This window comes from Melospiza georgiana, chromosome 1 (assembly GCF_028018845.1).
Source record: "Melospiza georgiana isolate bMelGeo1 chromosome 1, bMelGeo1.pri, whole genome shotgun sequence".
Classification (NCBI taxonomy): domain Eukaryota; kingdom Metazoa; phylum Chordata; class Aves; order Passeriformes; family Passerellidae; genus Melospiza; species Melospiza georgiana.
The window spans coordinates 80,239,397-80,260,924 of record NC_080430.1 but is presented as its reverse complement, the minus strand read 5'-3'; the positions used below and the strand labels follow the sequence as shown (position 1 = coordinate 80,260,924).

Genomic DNA, 21,528 nt, shown 5'->3' with positions numbered 1-21,528 from the left:
CCTTTGAAGTTCATTCACTACCGAACTATCAGAAGGGAACACCTTTAGTAGAAAACACAGAAACAGAGTATTTTATGTATTTTATATGAGCAAACCTTCTCTCCTCCTGTCACAGACACTTGCACATCATACACTGGACAGAACACTGTAATTGCATATTGTTCCATCTCACATCTATGGATAAGCCCCCAAGGCAGCTCACAGGTTCCTTGGATGTGCAGTGACACACCCTTCCCCACGGCTTGCAGCACCTTTTCCAAAGAAGCTTAAAATCAGCATTCCACCTTTCACCAGAAAGGTGCGTCACATTTCCTCGTTTGCAGGCACACCTAGAGACTTGACACATCCCCATTCTGCATCCTTGTTTCCGTGACAAGGACAGACACCTACTGTATGACTCTGCTATTGTATTTTTTTATTTTTCTTTCTTCAATGCATGCTTACAAGAGCTGGTAATTGTCAAAAGGAAAAATGACTACCTTAACCTAGTACTTATAGCAGGAGTAGGAGAAGCAGAAACACAAAGAAGTTGCTTCTGTAATTATTTTTTTGCACACATGCGTGTTTTACTGTACAGCAGGTTGAAGATTTAATCCAAAACTAAACCACAAAGCAATTAGAAGACCTTAACCAAGTAGAAGTGGTTTAAAGCATTACCCCCTGACAAAATAGGCATTTATCTCAGAGATAACCAGGGGTAAGGAAATACATCTGGGTTCAGACTCTCTTCTAGTTTACTGCATCCAGTGTGCAAAAGCATTTTTAAATCAGGGCTGAACAGCTACATGCCTGTCAGCAGGCAAAGGACCTCCTCAGCCAAATAATTTTGACTATACACTGTAATCTCCCAGAGATCCACCATTCATCTATCAAGGTGGGAACCTCTTGCACCTAAGCCCTTCCCATTAGCCAAGGGGGTTAGCTCAAGCAAGCAGTGAAGCATTGCTGAAGCAGACAGGCAGAATTTTTTTCCTCCCCCATTTCTCCAGGATCAGGTCTGAAATAAGATCATGCTCTTTACTAAGTGATGTGACCCACTTGGGTCAAGATGCCAAACTCAGGCAGGGAGGAGATCCCATTTCCTTCACAGAAACACCTGCCAGCTGTGACTGACAGTCACGTTTTCCCCAGCCTGGAAGAGCCTGCAAGTGCCAGCTGTGGAAAGCTGTGCTTCCCCATATTGGAACAACTGATGCAAGACCAGAGGAAGGACTGGCAAGAACACAGCTGCCTTGAGACAGAGATATACCAGACGAAGAAAGGCCACGAGGATGCCTGGGGGTTATGCAGCAACTCTCCTACAAAGACAGAGAGTTGGGGTTGTTTAGGCTGAAGAGAAGGCCCCAGGGAGACCTTTTTATGGTCTTCCAGTACCTAAACTAGGCCTACAAGAAAGATGGAGGAAGACTTTTTGAAAGAGCACGTAGTGTAAGCACAAGGAAGAACGGCTCTAAACTGAGAGAGGGCATGTTTACATTAAATATAAGGAAGAAACTCTTTCCTGTGAGGTTGCCCAGAGAACCTGTATATGCCTCCTCCTTCAAAGTGTTCAAAGTGCAGTCTGGATGGGACTTGGAGCAACCTGGTCTAGGGGAAGGTGTCCCTGCCCATGCAGAGGAGGGTTGGAACTAAATGGTTTTTAAGGTCCATTCCAACCCAGACAATTCTATGACTCTATCATATTCAAAACTGAAATTCAGCAGGTTTTTAGGCTGGTGAAAGTAATGAAATGACAGCAGAGATGTAGGGGGTGTGACACATTATTTGCATATGAAGCAGAAGTACCTTTGTGGTGAGCTCAGCATGGACAGGCAGGGGGATCCAGCTGCCAGCCAGAGCTAGCAAGACCACAGCAAAGAGCAAGCTTCTCCTTCCACTCTACACAGCTGGTCTTCAAGAAGTAGTCATAATCAGTACACACCATCCAATACCTCAGACTAGCCACAAACTAACATAAAATCACAGAATCATTTAGGTTGGGAAAGATATCTCAGATAATTGATCATTGAAGCACATCCCTAAGCGTCATGTCTGCACATATTTCAAATACCTCCAGGTATGGCGATTCCATCACCTCCGTTGGCATCCCGATCCAAAGCTTGACAACACTCTTGGTGAAAAAATTTTTGCTCATATCCAGTCTAGACCTTCCCTGGTGCAACTGGAGGCTGTATCCTCTGGTCCCATCATTCATTCCTTGTGAGAAGAGACCAACCCCACCTGGCTTCCACCTCATTACAGGTATTTGTAGAGAGACACTGCTTTTAGGCAACAGACAGACAACACACACAGATCATAGAGCAACTTTAAGTCTGACAAAAACATAATTTTCTCCTACAAGGTAACTGCTCCAATAGATTTACACATCCCTGCTCTGCATCTGCCAGCTTCCTCCCTCACCCTGCCACCCAAAAGCTATGCTGGAAGCTGTGAGTCAGCTCACTGCACAGAAGGTCCTCACAAGCAACCCTCATTGACCCTAAAGCCCAGGGAACCATGACTTTTCTCTTCAGTTACCTCTGAAAGTGTGTCTGTTCAGTAGCATGAACCTTTACATGGAAATTAATTTTAATTTGCAATGAATTTCATCAACCAACTCCTCTGTACATTTTTGAATTAAGTCAACCAGCTAGTCTGTAAACGTCAGCCCAGACAATTCCATAAACACCTGCTTCCCACAGTGTGGTGCAGTTCCCCAGTCTGTGAGACCTGGGAGGGCTCTGCAAGCTTTCCATCACAAGGACGATGCTATAAATTATCTATAAAGAAGATGACTGCACAATAATTTCAAGTCAAATTGTCAGTGTGTCTAAATTAAAAAGCAAGTGCAGCACTCAAAATTCAGTATTACTGATTCTTCCCTGCCTGTAGAGGTGCTTATTCTTAAATTAAAAACAAAACAAAACAAAAAACCCCCCAAACAAACAGAAGCCCTAAAAGCAGAAGTAATAACCCAAGCAAAACTCAAAGTAAATGGGCTTCATAGCAAGCCTGCAGAAGCTCAAACTGGGAATTTTCCATGACTGCTTCACACAGTGCTATTAAAACAGATTTAATTGTACATGCTCATAATCAGATTTTTACGGCACAAAAGAATGCAAGTATAAAACAAATATAAATACCTTCCTCTGCCTATAACCAGCCAGTATCTTTTAATACTTTCATGCTAATAATAAAGTCACTCCTCATATTACTATGCCGTCAATAAAAAAAAAAACAAACTAACCAGCTATTTGTTCTGTTTGGGTGGTGGTTTTTGACTTGTTTTGTTGGGATTTTTTAAGAACTCTTAAGTAAAATAAAATGACCTAAACACTACTGAAAAAAAACTTTCCCACAAATGCTGAAGCATGGAATTGTGCAAAGAGAAGCTTTTTTGTCTAATTAATGGATTAAGAAGAGGATTTGGGAAAGCCTCATTAGTCAGAGCACGTGCTTGACTTCAGCTGATATGAATGTGACACAAACACAAGCCCAGACCTCCTGTGGGGAAAGTGATCCAACATGGTCACCTGGAGGGGCACTCATCCCTACTGAATTACTCTCAGAAATGTCATTTCAAAAAAAGTGAATGTTTTCAAGCACGTTCCTAATTATTTGTACTGCTTTAGCCAAAATTGTATTTTTACTCTTCAAAAAACAAACACAACAGTCTGTTATCACTAATCTCAGCGGCAAAACAACTGAGAAGCATCTTGCTCGTGACTACCAAAAAGCCCAGCCTCACAAGACAGCTTTGCTGAAGCTGGTGGCTCTTCAACACTCCTGAACTCTAGGAAGTAAGAAACATGAAAAGCTGCTTAGGCTTTACTCCAAATAAATGTTGCAGGAGCAATGTGTTCCTACACTGCCAGCTCTGTATTAGCTTCCTCCAAGCTTTTCCTTGGCTGGTCAAAAAGACTTGGCCTTAAAAATAAGCAATTTTCTCTTCAAAGAAATCATAAATCATCATCTCAAAGTGGAGCAATAACTTTCTGCTTACCGCACATACTACCTCTAGCCCATGATGCAGCATATGAAATGCTTCATTCTGCAGGCAGCAACAGAGATTTCCTCACCTCTCAGGAAATTAATTTTGAGTCCTCAGAGCTCCACACCATTTTCCTGTGTGCAGTGGAAAATATTGCAAGCTGCAGGGACTGTGTGCCTGCTGCTCCTCCTCCAAGCAAGTCACCAAGCAGAACTGGGCCCCCTGCTTAGCACAGGCGGCAGATTTGGTTTTATTTGCATGGGTGCAAACTCCAAGGGAGGGCAAGAACCTTATTTCTACACTGCACTTCTCCACCCAGGGAAAGGGAAAAACATATTGGAAAGGGAAACACTGTAGTAACTGGACAACCATGACAAAAACAGAGTGAAGCTTTTGCTGAAGGTTGCAGCACATTGGCACGTGCAGCAATGCAGTTTAAATCACTCAAATCCCACGACAGCATTCACATGATGTCACTCTCCCCCCATTGCTCATGAGCCACTCTTCATACAATTTCACTGTTGTTTCAAGTACCAACTTGTCTTTATTTTGAAGAAATTATTATAATTTCATCACAATTCTAGCTGCTTACTCATAAGACGAGCACAGCTTAATTCTGGCAGCATGTTTGTCACTGAACATAGATCTTTTAAGAGAGTGCTGATACAACATTGTTTTGGTGACATTTTCAGCTCCCTTTCATCTCCAGAGAGACACGAGCATATTTGTTTATGCACAAATGTGACCTTCAGAACTTCTGTGTATATTTTCATATAAACACATGGTTTCATGACATTCTTTTCTTGTAGGAGTTAAATCCATACCTCATGCTCACATAAGCAAGATCCCATTTATACAGGAGAACTACAGAATATAGGCCCATAGCTAGTATGAAGAGAGATACTTGCTCCATTTTCATTCCTCCAGATCACAGTAAGAACCACCTCAAATATATCCAACTTCCAGAGGTAACACACAACTTCAGCCAATTTGCAAGAAGCTTGTTTGGGGTTTCTTAGTCTAATATGCTGTACAAGGCTTTCCCTCAGATAAAACTGTATCCATTTATTTTTCATCTAAAAATGATTTATGGACACGTTTACAGAAATAAAGGATGTGAATCATTCAGTGGTTCTTCTCTTGCGAAAAAAGAAAAGCTTCCAGCAGAAATTTTCCCCAGCAAGTCAATTCTTGAATACTCAAGACCGAGCATGGGCTGGTGATGATCACCAGGAGTGCACGCACATCCACACCCGCTGCTCCCAGGCAGCTGATGAGTAACACGGACCATGCTGTGCCACAGGTGTGGAGCACTGCTTGCCCTGTAAAACACAGTTACTGCTTTACACAATAACTTATATTGTCACATGAAACTTCTTCCTGCTCATCTGGGGGAAAGGGCAATGTCCAATTCCTCTTTAAGTCTATTTTCTTCACCATGTTTCCAGCTTGGGACTTTTTGTTCCTAACAGCAGCTCTCACGATACCATCTGGTGCCTGAAGGACAAAGGCTGAGGTGTAATTACCCTGATCCAGCCCTGAGGCAATTCTGCTGCACTGGCAGAGGTACGAAGTACATGGCACCCCCTGCTTTACTCTTCAACTTCATACACTGCTCTGCTTCCTTTCTGATAATTTAAAGGAAACATCATTGAACTTGACCTTCTGTGTGCCAATATGGCAGCAGTTATTTGTAGTCTTTCAACGACAGTAGTCTCTTAAGGACAGTTTCCTAAAAACAAAAACAAAAAAAATCTCCTGTGGATCTTGTGGGTCAGATATAAATATCTTCCCTACAAAAGGCACCAGGGGTAAATGCTCTTCCCTCAATATATGCCATGCCCTGTATAGGTAAGGAGACAGCTTGGTGGCTTCATTAAAAGAAATTCAGTAGAAATAAAAAACTGACTTCTCTCTTTCCAAGGATATGTCTGCGATAAAAGCAGCTCTAGGGTGAATGTACAAATCAATGTAACAACGATCCTGAGATGGGTTAGAAAGCAATGGTGAGTTAGACAAGTCATCTGCTAACAAAGCCAGGTCTGTGTGAAGAGCAGAGACAGGGTTGTGGCAGAGGCTTCCTGCCCTCATCCCCGACAGGATGGACATGGCTGTGGCGTCATGCTGGGCTGTGCCACCCACTGCTGCCCACCTGGGAGCTACAGCAGCAATGTAGAGGGGCCCTGCAGTGTGCACTGCAGTGAGGGTGACTGCAGATCTGCAGAAGCTGTGCTTGGACCATGGATGCCACCATATTGAAGTAGCATCACTGCTACTTCAATATAACTTGTACCAAGACCAGCAGTGGTTACCTCCTGGATTTCAATCACTTTTTTCTGGTTAAGTGGATTTTTGGGAGCTTCCCGAGTCCCAGTAGATGCAGTGCTCACAGTCATAGACTGGTTTATGTTGGAAGGGACCTTTAAAGATCATCTAGTTCAACCTTCCCTGTCACAGTTAGGGACATCTTTCCCTAAATGTTCATTAATTCTCCCACAGCAAGCTTGGATTGTGACGTGTAAGAAGCCAAGTTACTTGCTCTCAGCTAGAAATGAGAAATTGAAGGTATTTCAGAAAATGCTTAAAGACATTATGACTCTGCTCTTACTCAGATGGAAATGTGTCCCATATTCATCCTGGGATTACCATGTCTACTTATTTTAAGTAGAGCAACATCAGGAGCAAAATTTCCATGGAAAGAATTACACAGCCCCGGTACTATGTCAAGGCACCAAATTTTAGAAACTCAAGCATCAACACTAACTCCCATTGCTTATTTTGGGTTCATTATCTTTAGACATGATCACATAGCTTAGCTATAGATCACCAAAACCCTAAAACTCTCCTGTGCCTTTAAACCTACCCCCCTCCACAATGCTTTGCTTACCCAGCAACTTCCCACTCCTGCCCAGTGAGAAACCACTACTGCAACCACTTGTTTGGGAACTGCCAACATCTGCTGGTAGGAGAAGCAAAACTCACAGGCTGGGAACAGTCTGCTCACCTGCATCCCCCATGGATCAGGAGAGACCTTTACAACAGCCCCCCAGCCTTGGAAGAGCTGCTGGGCAAAATGCACACAGGGAACTGGGAGCCACAATGAGTAGGACATTCAGTGACCTAATAAAGCACTCAGGAAAAGCCCAAGAGCACTGCACCTTTATTTTTACTTTCCAGAGAAGCCCAACCAATGTAGCATGCCCACAAATACACTTGGCTTTAAAGGGGAAAGAGGACATGTCACTGCTCGGTCAGCCAACACCAAGGCAGAAGAAATCTAGCTTGAAGAACGTTCTAGTTCTGCACCACTAAGTCAAAGGGAGGTTAATTATTACTCACCTATTCAGGCAAGCCCCAAAATCCTTCACTTAATTGGGCGAAAACACAGCTAAGCATGGAAGGGAGCTGCTTCTTAAACAAAGACTTCTAAACTAGAAATGTAATTTGTGGGTTTAGCTCTGTACACAGTGCAGTAAAGAGACAGAAAGACCCAGACTGCACTCGGTGCCCTTCTGAACAAGGTTAATCCCAACACTTGGAGCCTAGGAAAACCAGCCATCTGTCTGAAGTGGTTCCCAAACTCAGCAGGGAGCCCCTGCAGTCTTCCAGACTCCGCCAGGGTCCCCAGGGCAGTCTCGGTGCATTGCTGCTCCAGGCTGGTTTGTTGCATCCTCCTCACTTCCATGGCTGCTGTCCCCAAGGAACAAAATCAGTCTGCTCCTTCATGAGGTTGCAAATCATGGTCTATTTTACAGAAGAGCAGGCCAATTGACCCATGGGTGCACATCAGCTATGCCCTACACCATTTCCATATTGCTCACACGGCCACAGGTACAGGTTTAAAATAAAATTCAGAGTTTTACCAGAAGTCTAAATGTACTGACAGAATAGACACTGCCCTGCAGGGAACACAACTTACTAGAAGTGAAATGATTCATAAACTCATGTATTTATTTCAGACTGGGGCCAAGCAGCTTTCATCACTTATCCAAGTATGCTTGAAAACCTTCCTTTGAGCAAAAAACAGCACAAATGGAGCTATTTTTAAAGCCATCTAAAAAACAGCAGGGCATGACATACCTTACTTTTTACCACATGGTAAAGATGAAAAACTGGAACAACCTCTCTCTTTTATCCATCTGAGGGCCTAAATGAGTAACTTTATTTATAGCCACTAATGGCTACTACTTCTGACCTTGTTTTTTCTCCTCAACAAACCACCTTTCCATCAGGGAATTAAAGCTTTCAGCAATTCAGACATTCATGTTATTCTTGCTCAGTATGGTTTTTCAACTGGGAACAAGCTTCCCAGGTCACTGGGAAATATAAAAAAAAACAAACAAACACTTTTTTTTTTTTTTTTTTTTGCTGCTTCAGTTAATTCTAACTACAAAGGTAAGAAAGAGGGAGAAGATACACAAACTAATCAATTTTCTTTTTGCTTCTAAATAACCTTGAAGTAATTCCTTGCCATATATTTCCTCCTGTACAGACACAGCAGCTGTGCCAAATAATGTACTTATTAAAGAAATTTAAGAAATGGAAAAAATACAAGCAATATACAAGAATCGTAGCTAACATCAATATTAGCAAGGAACAACAGGTTAACAGAAGGCACAAATATCCTGTTTAGAGCTATACCAGCAAACAAGACAAGGTATTCTCTTCCCCCACGCCTTTCCTCTTCATGGGTACATAGGCAAAGGAAGGAACAGCACAGCACTGCAGCTGGAGTACAATAAAATATCATCAGGCTAAATAAATAAGCACACACACAAAGGAACCAGCACCTTACAGAGTCATACCTCTGAGCTTACTGACACAACATCTTTTTTGCAAAGCAAAAAGCAGCATCCTTTCTCCCCAGAGGTCTCAGACCCTTCCACAAGTGAAGAGGTGAAGAGCAAACATCCCAATGGTTGCAGGTACAGACTACCTCCAGCAGCCTCAGCAGCAAAACATTTGCCAGGTGACAGAACTCTTGAAATTTTTCCTTTTTCTAACAGTTAGAAAGATCTGATAAAAATCCAGCTCTTTCCTGAAAAACAAGTGGTAATACCACCAGTGGACTTCTGGAGAGAAAGAGCCACTTGCTGACTATTTCTTCCTCTGGTAGAGTGTCAGGAACAAAATGAGTGGAAAAGATGATCACACAGCAACAAAAAGTAGGGAAACCACAAAAGGCAAGATTTTATTACAATAATTTTTGCCACCCATGAAGCACTATTAACAAATGCCAAAGTCCCATTTTTTTGCAACATATATTACAGCAGTTTTCTTGAGAAAAGCCACAGATTTCTCCAGTATGCCTATACCAAACTATCTAGAAGCACATCATTGCTCAATACCACTAAAAAAAAAAGATACTTAAAAAGACTACTATAAAATGCAAGAATTTCCAAAATGCTGGCATTTACAATGGAAGGAGCTGTTGACTTCCTCACAGGAAGAGAGGCCCTGCAGAGAGACCTAAACAAATCAGAGGGCTGGGCAATCACCAACCATATGAAGTTCAAAAAGGGAAAAGTGACAGATTCTGCACGTGGGATGGGGCAGCCCTTCATGAATGTATGTGCTGGCTGCCCTGGTTGATGGAAAGCTGGATATGAGCCTGCAGTGCCCTGGCAGCCAGGAGGGCCAGCCATGTCCTGGGGGGGGATCAGGGACAGCATCACCAGCCAGGCAAGGGATGGACTGTCCTGCTCTGCACTAGGGCGGCCTCAATCTTGAGCCCTGCGTGCAGTTTTGAGTGCCATGATGTAAGAAAGGTATAAAGCCATCAAGGAGCATCCAAAGGAGGGCCACAAAGATGGTGAAGAATCTGGAGGGGAAGCCACACAAGAAGCAGCTGAGGTAACCTGGTCTGTTCAGTCTGGAGAAAGGAGACCTCATCACTGTCTACAGCTTCCTTCTGAGGGAAAGCAGAGGGGCAGACTCTCTTCTCTGGTGCCCAGTGACAGGACCCAAGGGAATGACGTGGAACTGCGTCAGGAAAGTCTAGGTTGGACATCAGGAAGAGGTTCTTCACCCACAGAATGTTTTGGGCACTGGAACAGCTCCCCAGGGAAGTGGTCACAGCACCAAGCCTGACACAGATCAAGAAGCATTGGACAATGCTTTCAGGCACATAGTCGGATTCTTCGGGTGTCTTGTGCATGGCTAGGAATTGTACTTCAATGATTCTTGCGGATCTCTTCCAATTTAGGATATTCTATAATACCAAAGACCCAACCAGCAAATACTCACTCAAAACCTACAGCCAGGAAAACTCCAGCTGTTTAGAGGACAGCAACTGAAGATTATTCTAAAAAGTTGATAGGAACTACAAAGAAAAAAAAAAAAAAAAGCTTAATTCAAGCATTTTAAAGCAGCAGCAATCAGACACTGTATCCAAGGAGGAGCCATCCTGCTAAACCATCTGCTCCTGCTCAGAGCCTGACGCTAGCTCCTCTCCTTCACCTCCCCAGGAGTGCCTGGGGCCAGCCCAGCAGCGGTGTGACCCATGATCTGGTGCTGCAGGTGTCTGGGCCTTTGCTGCCTTAAGCCTTTCTTGTCCCTTCAGTTCAGCCACTGATTTATGTGCAGCCACTCTTCTTGCCTAATGTCTACATGCAGAGTGGGAGGCACGTCGCTGTGCTCTTGGACAGCCACAGCTCATACTGCCTACCAAAACCTCTGATGCCTTCCAGCAGGAAAAGAAAAAATAAAAATCCCAAGAAAACAGCAAAGCTTTTGTGGCCTCTCTGACTGCATAAAGTGACTGTTCACTTTTCAAATCAAATGGTTCCAAGCAATATAAAGAAGTGTTTCTGTATGTGGCACACAATTTCAAGAAATCAAAATTCAGAATTACAGCCTTTATTTGCCTGAGTCCAGAAACACCTGGAACACAGTAACTACTGATTCCCTGTCTGAAGGAAAAGGGTTCCATGACTAGTGTTTTCCTTTTTCACTCAGTGAGGACTGCTGAGAACAAGCCACCAGCAAAGGATCACCGGATGCTCATAAGAGATTTCTGTACCACGTTCTGTCCTCCACGAGCTCCTGATGGCATCTCCACCTTAACTGCATGGTACAAAGTCATGCTACTGACAAAGGTGTAACTACACAGTAAAAGTGAAATACAACTATTTCATCGCATTGCAATTCAGCTTATTCATGTATTCATGGGCTTGTGTACAAAAGAAATCTGGGGTATTAACTACTGCACCAGAGTCCTAGTTATTTAAGGTACTGGATCACCAAGGCACAATGATGGCAGAAATGGAGTGATAGGAACAGAAACTGGGAGTAGAGACCCTTAAAACTAACACAAAACAGAGTCAGCCTTTTGCCTTACATGCTGCGAAAATGCTAAAATCCCATTTATCATCTGTTAAAACTTCTCAAATTTGGTGTGCAAATTATTAGAAATGTTATTGCAAGGAGGGAAAAAAGGGTCTGCTGCACAAATTACATTTTCTAGCACAGATTTGCTGAGTATCTTTATTCCTTGAAATAGCTTATCAAGTATCACACGGCAGAATCCGACTGGAGTTTCAAGAACAAAGAGCTCACTTCATGGGACACTCCTCCTGGTACACGGTCTGAAAGGCAGCAGGAAATGCCACCCTTCAAAGCCCTGCTGTAAACGCTGCTCTTATTCTCGGCTGGGGAATATACTAATTGATTGGACACACCAAACAAACCTATTCATCGTACCCATCACCAGAAAGCTGTAATGAGGGGATAAGCCCTGATCACAAACCCAGTCTATATTTAATAAGGGGAAGGGATCCAAGCAGACGACCAGCAAAGCAAGAAGTCTGACCTACAGAATGAGCACCTACTTCTTGTCCTGACATGAACTCCAGTGTTACTCCTGATGTGACTCGTGTCCCGCCAACTTGGCTCCTTTCTGAGGCAAATAAAAATATAACCTAACCAAGACACAAAGCTGGGTTTGATCCACTGAAATGGTCAAAGAGAAATGATGTCCACTGGCTCTGTAATCAGATGTGCACAGTAAACAAAAGGATTTGACTTCTCCTCAAGATAAACAACTTCAGAAGAAAAACAATCCCATTCTCTTAACAAATATATTTAACTTAATCTGAGAAAACATTTCAATGTCACTCTAAACAACAGCAACTAAAATAAGAACAAATAATCCATTTCCGATAATGCTATAAACATCAATACTTTTTTAAAACAATGAATAAATTTCTCTTATCTGCTGTCCCCAAAGCCAGGGCCAGTTTGGCTGAGTGCAAAAGAGAAGGTCTGAATCTTTCAGAGAGACCCTGCACTTCTCTCAGTGAGATCAACAGGCACATGCAGTGCACAACACCAAAACCACACAAGGCTTTGCCAGTAGCACGACTTTCACAGTTCACAATCATTTCAAGAACTACAGAAATGTTTTCTCCAGATGCTGGGAAGTTCATCAGAAGTAGTTTTCTAAAGCCTTCTGAAAATCTCTAAGAGAAAGAGGGCCAGGGGATTTGTGGTGTTAACTCTGATGACAACTTTCAGTAATACTCGGCTTTGTAATTCCAGCTGACAGCTGGTACTCAGCAACCCTTGAACCTCAGGCCTCCACCTGAGGTTGTGCTACAGGCACCACCATCAATCCTGACTCTGAAACCATGATAGCAGACTCAGGCAGCAGGGTGCCACCCTGCCAGCATTACCATGCCCAGAAGTTAAGAACACAGAACACAAGCCAGAAGACCCTCAATAGTTATAATGACAACCCCAGTACAGAGCCAGATGTGCCATGATAAAATACCCTCGGGTAAACTTGCTCAGAGTGGGAACACAGTTTTGCCCCCCAGGGGAAAAAGCAACAACCAAACATTTTCCTCTGCTAAGGTGTCCTTACAGCAACGCCCTTAAGGGCATTCTCCAAAACAAAAGAGACTTGTATTAACACACTCTCATATCACTGACCTTTAATAAAGGACTATGACTAGTTTCCCAAGAATATATAGGAAAAGGCAATACTAATACATCAAAGGGTAGTTAATCTTTTACTTCCTGAGTCCTCCAACACAGCCCTTCACCCTGTGCAGGCACCCAGCCAGGATCCCATGTGAAGGCACAGCTTGGTTCCTGAAATCTGCGGCTGAGATACCCTCTCTTCCTTCTTGCCTCATTTGGAACAAACCAGAACCAAATCCACCAAAAACGTTATAAAAATATTTAATCCATCTAAGAGATGGATTAAAAAGAACATTCATTTCTTGAACTTTCACCTTAGCTTAACATTAAGTCAAAAGCCTAGCAAGGGCTGCTGCATGATGAAGACAACATACTCTCAGAGAAAATAAAGTCTGATACCATAAAGCAGGCAACATGCCCCACTGAAACAAAGTATTTATCTGCTACAAGGTATTAGCATACAAATACAGGAAGCCTATTCAACTCTAAACTCTGGCAGGACACTGGATTGTACAGGAGTAAACTCTATCCTCTAGAAAGTTTTCCTGCAGTATGCCATTAATCCTGGAAGGAGTAAAAGGTATTACACTGACTCCCATGTTCAGGTGCTGCTCCAATGTGTTTACATTTGCCTACTGGGGACAGGGTCATTGAAACACACAAGAAATCCAGCTCAAGGTTTATTTCATCTGAATTTTCAATGTAAGTTTAGCAAACCATACAAGTTACCAGTACCTTTCACTTTTGAAGACTTCCTTCCATATACCAGGGTAAACTGCAGAGATTTCCTCAAAGCCATAAAAGAACTGAAGTGTGCCTTGTTTTTTTCCAGTTACTGACTGTGGCTACCCCTTGGTGAAAAAGTACCTAAGCACAACTGCATACTAGGAAATACTACAAGATCTCATATAGAAATTTTATGTTAAACCCCTCTATAGAAGAGCCTACAGAAAACAGAAATGTTAACTTTGGCCAGCAAAACCGAACACACCCCAATTTCTGCCATGCTTTCAGCGTGAACCAAAATTGTGTCTGTTCCTAGTAACCTATTCAACAGAAAACCCCATATATTATTAAGTTACTCCAGCATCACTCAGGCTTGCAATTTCAATGAAACAGAAAAAAAAACCCAACTCCTTAAACTTTATACTAAATAAGAAGGCTTTCACAGGCTGGACTGAAAAAAGGTCACTTGGCCCAAAGGAAAACAGCAGCTAAATAGAGAGCAAGTATTTACATTAATGAGTAAAACAAGCACAGGTATGACGCATTTACAGCTGAATCAACCCAGCACCCTTCCCCAGCCAGCCACTGGGCTGCAGTGGGAAAGTGTCCATCCAGGCACAAAGCCTACAGAACAAGACCTTGCAGAAAAGCTGCCAGACATCCCTACATTGGCTGTCCTGGCTCAGGATATTGGGAACAAGCATAAATGACATTTGAACCTGCCTGAGATTACAGTATTAATCACTGGCTTTGCAGAAATGAGTCTAGAAGTGGACAGTATATTCTCCCCCAACATCCCCTTCTTCTTACAGGAATACTTAGAAATACAAGCAATCTTTACTCATTCCTTCTCTCCTAATGAATCTTTCCCAGTATATTTTCCTAATATAATGCTCATATTTTCCACATAGCAAAGCTGTAGTTTCTTTCTCAGTATAGATATAGTTTACTTCACAAGGCAGATCTGGAGCAGAGTCAATATCAGTTCCCATTCTGAATCCAAACTTCCAAAGTTCTGCATTTATAAGAATGGGGTGTTTGAGCTACTTCTTAAGAGACTTCTTAAGAAAAGGATAATCCACTTAACCGTTCTTAATCAGGGGGCTGTCCAGAACAAAGTTGCATTACAATAAATATGGCCAGTGGATAATGCTCATATTTCAGACATAGGACATCTTAGAAAATCCTAAAATAATTGGAGAAAAAAAAAATCCACTATGCAAAATTTGAACCAATAACACCTACACCCAGTAATTTACAATTAGCTATAGTCCCAACACCAAATCATCCTCATTTATGCCTCACTAATGGTTTAAAATGTCACATAATGATAAATATCAGGAAAAACCAAGAGAAACAAGAATGCCTAAGCCATGACCCTCTGATACAAGCCTGAAGTCATAATTAATCAAACAAGTTTTGAGGTCACATCCCAAAACTTGTAAAGCTGTCACAATTAGTGACTTAAGGCTGATAATTCTTTTTTTTTTTGCCCCCCTCAGCAAAAGTCTTAATTCAGAGTGACTTTTACCTCCTGCCCTTCTACCCGTACTCCACCCAAAACCATGTTCCTGGCTCTGGCCACATCTGGAGACAGTGATTCACTAAGGAAAAACACTGGCCCTGCAGCCAAAAAGGCTGGTGAGATCAAACCACCCAGAGGACACGCTTCCCTTCAGAGCTGCCACTGCACTGCAGTCAACCCACCGGATGCTCCAGGGGTGGAGCTGCTGCTCCTTCCACTGGGCCTGCACCCATGCAAGAGACACAAAAAGGCATTTGTCTTGCTAGATATTTATTTAGAAGTACCACCAATATTAACAATCCATATTGAAAGGAAAAAAAGGAAGGAGGCACATTATTCACTTGCTAGGGGTTGATTGGCACAGTGACACTCTATATAGATATTCACACATATGCTCCAGCACAGAGTCAGGGACCTACCAGTTTTCCTTCAGCTATTTTCTAAAGTCAAAAAACAGATTCATGAGACTATAATGGTCTCACCACACTGAAAACGAAGATCCTGCTGAAATTACCAGAACAGAAGCCTATTGTGTACAACCATGAATAGTTATTGATAAGGGGGCTCAAACTTTTGCTTCCATCTTTTGAGGCACACGAGGGCAACGAGCACTGAAAGGTTGCAAGGTGTCTCAGGTTACTCATTGGACCAGCACTCTAAACTCCCAACATGACACTGAAAGCTCAAGCTACCCTTCCTTTTTGCTTCCTCTCTCCCCCAAAGTGGTCCTCTCCTGCCATCACAGAATCATGGAAAAAAATATGAGACATTTCTGATAAAAGCCTGTGCCACCTGGCCTCAAAAATAAGTTGGGACTAGCCATGCTTTCAAGCACTATTCCCTTTTACCAGCCAGCAAGCCATGTGACAGTTCTGAAACAAACAAAAAACAAACAAACAAACAAACCAAAAAAAAACCCCAAAAAAACACCAAAAAAAAACCCAAAAAAAAACCAAAAAAAAAACACTGAAGAGGTCCACAACAGTCAATATCACCCACACACAGTACTCACCAAATGAAAACATGTATAAAGAACATCTTCTTAGAGCAAAACAGCTTACAGACAAAGTGCTAACACAAGCATACAATTAGGGAAAAGACCAAAAAAAAAAAGTTAACATTTCAGTGAGGTGTCACCAGAATGTAAAAAAAAGTCCAGACTCAGAAGCAGCCAAGTCTTCTGTAATAGTGGGTTTCACAGCTTTTCTTTGCTCGGAGACTGCCTGAACATACCAAGAAAACCACAAGCAGACCCTGCAGAATGTAGAGCCTCCACTGCCAACTTGAAAACTTACGTATTTTGCAGCCTTAAGAGGATTCTTGTGTTATTTTACAGTATGTGCAGTGCCAACAGGGTTGCTAGGCTCCAGCCCAGCCACGACAATGTTTCAGTTGCACAGATTCGTCTTATGAAAGGCACATGTGAATATCAGTGGTGGGCAGTAACCATTACATGATACTGATGAGCTGAATGTGATTTCCAACTTGGAGCAATAAACCTGAAAAAAACTTCATCTTTCTGACCTGATAAGGTAAGCCCCCTTGAAACACCTTCAACTCAAAACACAGTACTCTCTAATTAACCTAAAAATAGCTGTAGACAAAACAACCATCAGCTTTCAAGAAAACCTATATATGAGAAGTCAGAGCTCAGAAAATTCAGAGAACACAGCCAACATCAACAGCCAAAAGAGACACTGTTTCCGCTTGGCATGGCTTTGGCACTCAGAAGGTCTCCAGAAACACCTTTATGCCATCAGTCATGGGTTTTGCCCCACCAGACTAAGGGACAACTTTGCTGGTGTAAGCTACACACTAAAGCTGGAACATCAGACCCATGCTTATGTTACTACCAAAACACTTGTCAATGAAAACTGGGGAGACTTCAAAGGTCATCCCCAACACATACACCGTGCTGCACAGCACAGCCAGAATCCATGTATTGCAATGCAGGCATTTATTTGCACCACCAGGTTTTCTCATTAGGTGAATAGCCTTGGTGGTGCCAAGGCCCCCTGTCTGCAGGAGATGATGAATCCCTCAAAGGACTCACTGCTGTGAGGCTGTGATCTGCCAAATGTTGCAACAGGAGAGCATCAAGAAAAAGCTTGCTGCAAGTGCTGAATTAAGAGCTTCCAAGTTCAAGCAGATACCTCCTCTGACAGCTTCCTGAAGCTAAATTTTTGTCCCATGTCCTTCCCACAGAGGGAGGTTCAACACTTGCTCCTTCAGAATACATGCTGGAAGCCCTCTCCTTAAAACAAAGTACACAGGCAAGTACGTGCAACTGTGGAGAACAGAAATTAAGGAAACCATTCTGAACTCCAGGTACCAGTGGTAATGCTAAAAATAAAAGCATGGTAAGCACAGAGTATCTGCTGTGCCTCAAAGGACACTGGGAGGGTCCCCACAGTTCCAAATAAACTTCCGTGCAGCGTTGGATAATCATCAGCAGGACCTCTATGGCAGTGATCCTTTATAGTGATCTCCTTCAACATCATCTACCCAGACATCCTACACAGAAGGCAGGGCACACAACTGTTCTCCTCCCTTCTCCTCAGTTTCCACAGCTGCAAGGTTTGGACGAATTCTTTTAAGGCTGGCAACAGATAAACCCAAACCATCCCTGCAGCCACCACCATACACACCGTGCTGCAAGTTAGCTCCCCAGAAGCTGAGCGCCAGCTTGGAGGACAGGTTTGCACAAGATGACCTACAGAAGTTTCTCCCAACCTCAAGCCCTTTCTGACCTCCACTGGGTCAGCAAATGCTTGTCACTTCTTCTGTGACAAGGACAGCAACCACAGCTCAGTGCAACATCCCGTGCATACTGGTCAAAGTGACTGCCATGGAAGGGGAAGAAGATAAACCTGACTTCTGCATCCTCTTCCCCTGCTGCCCTGATAAGCCCTGCTTGGGAACTCGACATGCTGAAGGGGCAGTTTGAGCTCCCCTCTCCTTGTCTTCTGCCTCATCTGGAATTTACTTTCTTCCTTCCCTCATGGCATACATCCCCTCTTAGCAGGGATGCATTCTCACTGGAAAACAGTCTGACCTCAGCTACCACAGGAGCCTGTTCCCTTGAGAGCACTCTGGCTGTTGGTAAAACATATGGGAACAATTTTTTTCAGGCTGTTTTAAGCAATGCAGCCAAATGGCTCTACGGCACATACCCATACAGGATTTCTACAGGTTTTAATACTTTAGATAAGAAAATATTACTACAAAAACAAAAAGAAATTAAAATTCTACCTCCAACCTTCTTTTAAAGACTGTAAGGTAGCACAGACCAATCAAAAGCCTTTAAAAAAGCATCACAAAACATTTTTCCACAGTACTTAGAATGCAACTTCGTTATTATGTTTATACCTTGCAGCAATTGAGGCATGTTGGGGAGTAAGTTACAGGACAAACTTTTCCAGCCTAATTCTTTACTTAGAGCCATGAGTTGTTTTTAAATTGGTCAAGCTAGAAAATTAGGACAGGGATGGAAATCAAGGCTTCCCAGGACACAAGTGCAACCACTTGTTGTCCTCTAACAACAAAAGCTGAGAATACTAAGAAAGAGTAAAGAAAGGAAACTGAGCAGAGAGGGAGAAGTCAAAGAGCTGCAAAGTCACACACGATGGCAGTGTCAGATGATTGGCACGAGCCTGGCGTTATCCCACACCTCACTTAAGGCAGCAAGTCCCAACAGGACTACATCCCCAGTGATGCATCTCCTGCTCTCCACAGGTGTCTCACCCAGTTGCCTCATTTTGTTCCAGTAAGCATCACCATCGACTGAGGCATGTTATATTTAGCATCTAGCTATGGAAAAATATGGGAGAAATAATAATGCAGGATTTTTGGTTTTTTCCTATTAACACCTTTAAGTTGTACAATATTTTCTGCAACACCCAGACTGAAGACACTTCTGCCTCCAGTGCAGTGAACAAGAGCTTCTTGGTAATGCTGAGGAATGACCGCTCTGAAGTGCCAGTATTTATCCTTCCCACTATCAGCTTTTCTCCCAAAGTATAATCATATCAGCAGGCTTTTATCACTGACAAAGAAGAGCAGAGCACGTTGGGCTTTTCACCTGTGCCTTTCATCCAGCTTCCTCCTTCTTCCTCACACTATAACTTATTTTAACGAGAACAGTAATTCCCTTAGATAAGTCAGCAAATATTTTTGTAAAGAGCAGCTGCAGGATGTCTGCCTCACACAAATTAAATTACCTAGTGGCTCAATCCAGTGCCTTCAACAGACATTCTTCTGTGGTAGCTGGGTCAGACTCCGTGCATTTCTGCTATTGTGCCTCATGCTCTCTATTTTCCATTTACATATGCTCCGCTCCAGAGCGAGGGAAGGAAAATGTTTATACTTGTGGGTGGGACTTTGGATGCAGATTAAAGTCAAGGTGCTATATTTACTGATCTTTTAAAGTAATATCTGCATGTTGAAAGAGAGTCAAAGTTCTTAAGAAAGATCAAAGTCCACATGAGGCAACCACAGATTAACATAAATATATGCTGAAATGCTAACACAGACTGGTAAAATTTACTTGTGTTTTCCCTGCAGCAAGTAATTTTGCCTAATAGGGGAGTCAAAACCATGAAAACTCTTCTTCACCTTTATGTAGGGCACACTGCAGTACTTTGTGTTGGGGCAAATGACTCTTCAGACTAATTTTGCAAGGCTAACTTAATGCTACCATATTGCTCATGGCTTACAAGCTTTTGAAAGGTGAGGGCTACATCCTCTAAAGAAAAAAAAAGGCAGCATTACTAACTAACTCAGACTTCATCAAAGCTAATCCTGCATTTCTTCCTTCTTATTGCAGTTGACAGAACTTTTGTTGTCTGACAAATGAAAAGCCAACAAGCAATAAAGTGTATGACCTTCTTTTATTTGACTAATTACTATTTCAGTAAACAGATCACCTATTTTTCTTGTGGAAGCATCAGCAGCAGCACCAAGAACACGAGGGATGTTGTTTCACGAGGGCAAAGGACAGTTTTGCAGATTAATCACAACCCTGTAAAACAGATGCCTGGCCTGTATTTACAACCCCGACAGTGCAACTGCTTTGGCAAGAGGTGCAATTAGAGCAAGTGTGCAGGCAGTCACCAGAAGTCACAACCCAGTCACGGGCTTTGCCAGCAAACTACAGGCACAACAGAGAAAACATTGATCCTGCACACTTTGTGTTCACAAGGCGGGATAAACTGATCCAGTACAATACTGCTGTACAAAATTCAGCTAGCTTGAACCAGAAGAGGACCCAGGTTCTGAGTTTTATCAAATATCCTAAGTCAGTAGCAAAGCACCCTTGATTTGCTTTCCTCACCCGACATACTGAAGTTGACAAGGTCCACAAGACCACGGTAAAGCTCAAACGACTTTCAGGAATGCAGCCTCCCTCCTTTTCATTTTGAACAAAAGATTTCATCTGTACTTAATAACACACACTCAATGGACAAACCTTTAAAAAAGGGTGCCCAGCGGCAGCCCTGCCTCTGAAACCTGCAGCGTTTGACGCCTCTGGTGCCCGCGCAGGGCGGACAAAGCGCGCTCCCCGGCTGGCACACAGGGAACCCCGAGGAGGGACTCCCCGCTCCCACCAGGCACGGCCTCAGAGGCAGCAGGAGCGGGGCAGGGTCCGCACCGGGAGCGGGGCAGGCTCCGCACCGGCGCCCCGGCTGCCCGCAGGGAGCTGCCGCCGGTGGCCGCGGGGCTGGGGGGCAGCGCGGCCGCACCGGAGCCTCTCTCCGTCCATCCCCCGCCGCTCTAAGGAGCCCAGCGAGCGCCGGGAGCCCGCCCGGCTGCGGACAGCCCCAGCAGAACCGCTGCAGCTCGGCGGCTCCGAGTTCCGCCCCGGCCACAGCCACAGAGACCGGGAAGTTGGGGGAATTTGGGGGGCGCAGCTCCCTCCGTCCCTCCCTCCCTCTCCGCCAGCCTCCCGCTCCCCGGGAGCTGCTCCTGTGAGCACCCTGCAAACCGAACAACTCGAGGGAACGAACACTTTCCGTGAGCCTGCCGCCGCTTTGCTGCCGGTATCCCGCCCGACAAAAGCGACCCCACGCTGCAGAAGGAGCAGGAGGCGGATTCATCCCAGCGGCCCGCGCTCACCTCCGCCAAGAAGTTGTCCATGGTGGCCCCTCGGCCCGCCCGCGGGTGCGCAGCGCCGGGCACCAGCCGCGCACCATGTGCCGCTCTCGTCCGGCCCGGCTCGGCTCGGCCCGCCCCACCGAGCCGCCTCAGCCGCCGCGCCGCCCCATCGCGCCCCAGCGCCGGCAGCAGCCGCAGCCTTTGTCCGCCCGCCCCCTCAGCGCCGCTCGGCCGGGCGGTCCCGGCAGCGCATAGCCGCCACGGGGAGCCGGCAGCGGGGCTGACGCCGAAC

The 21,528-nt window shown here is 44.1% G+C and overlaps 1 protein-coding gene across 1 annotated transcript in view; it reads right to left on the bottom strand.

Annotated features, from left to right (window-relative positions):
- Nucleotides 1–21,312, bottom strand: part of MYO10 (myosin X) — a 163,511-nt gene extending 142,199 nt beyond the window's left edge. Inside the window, exon 1 of the mRNA XM_058029124.1 lies at nucleotides 21,258–21,312. Coding sequence (XP_057885107.1) covers nucleotides 21,258–21,278 — 21 coding nt within the window. The 5' untranslated portion in view covers nucleotides 21,279–21,312. The remainder of the gene's footprint in view (nucleotides 1–21,257) is intronic.
- Nucleotides 21,313–21,528: the final 216 nt, after the last annotated feature.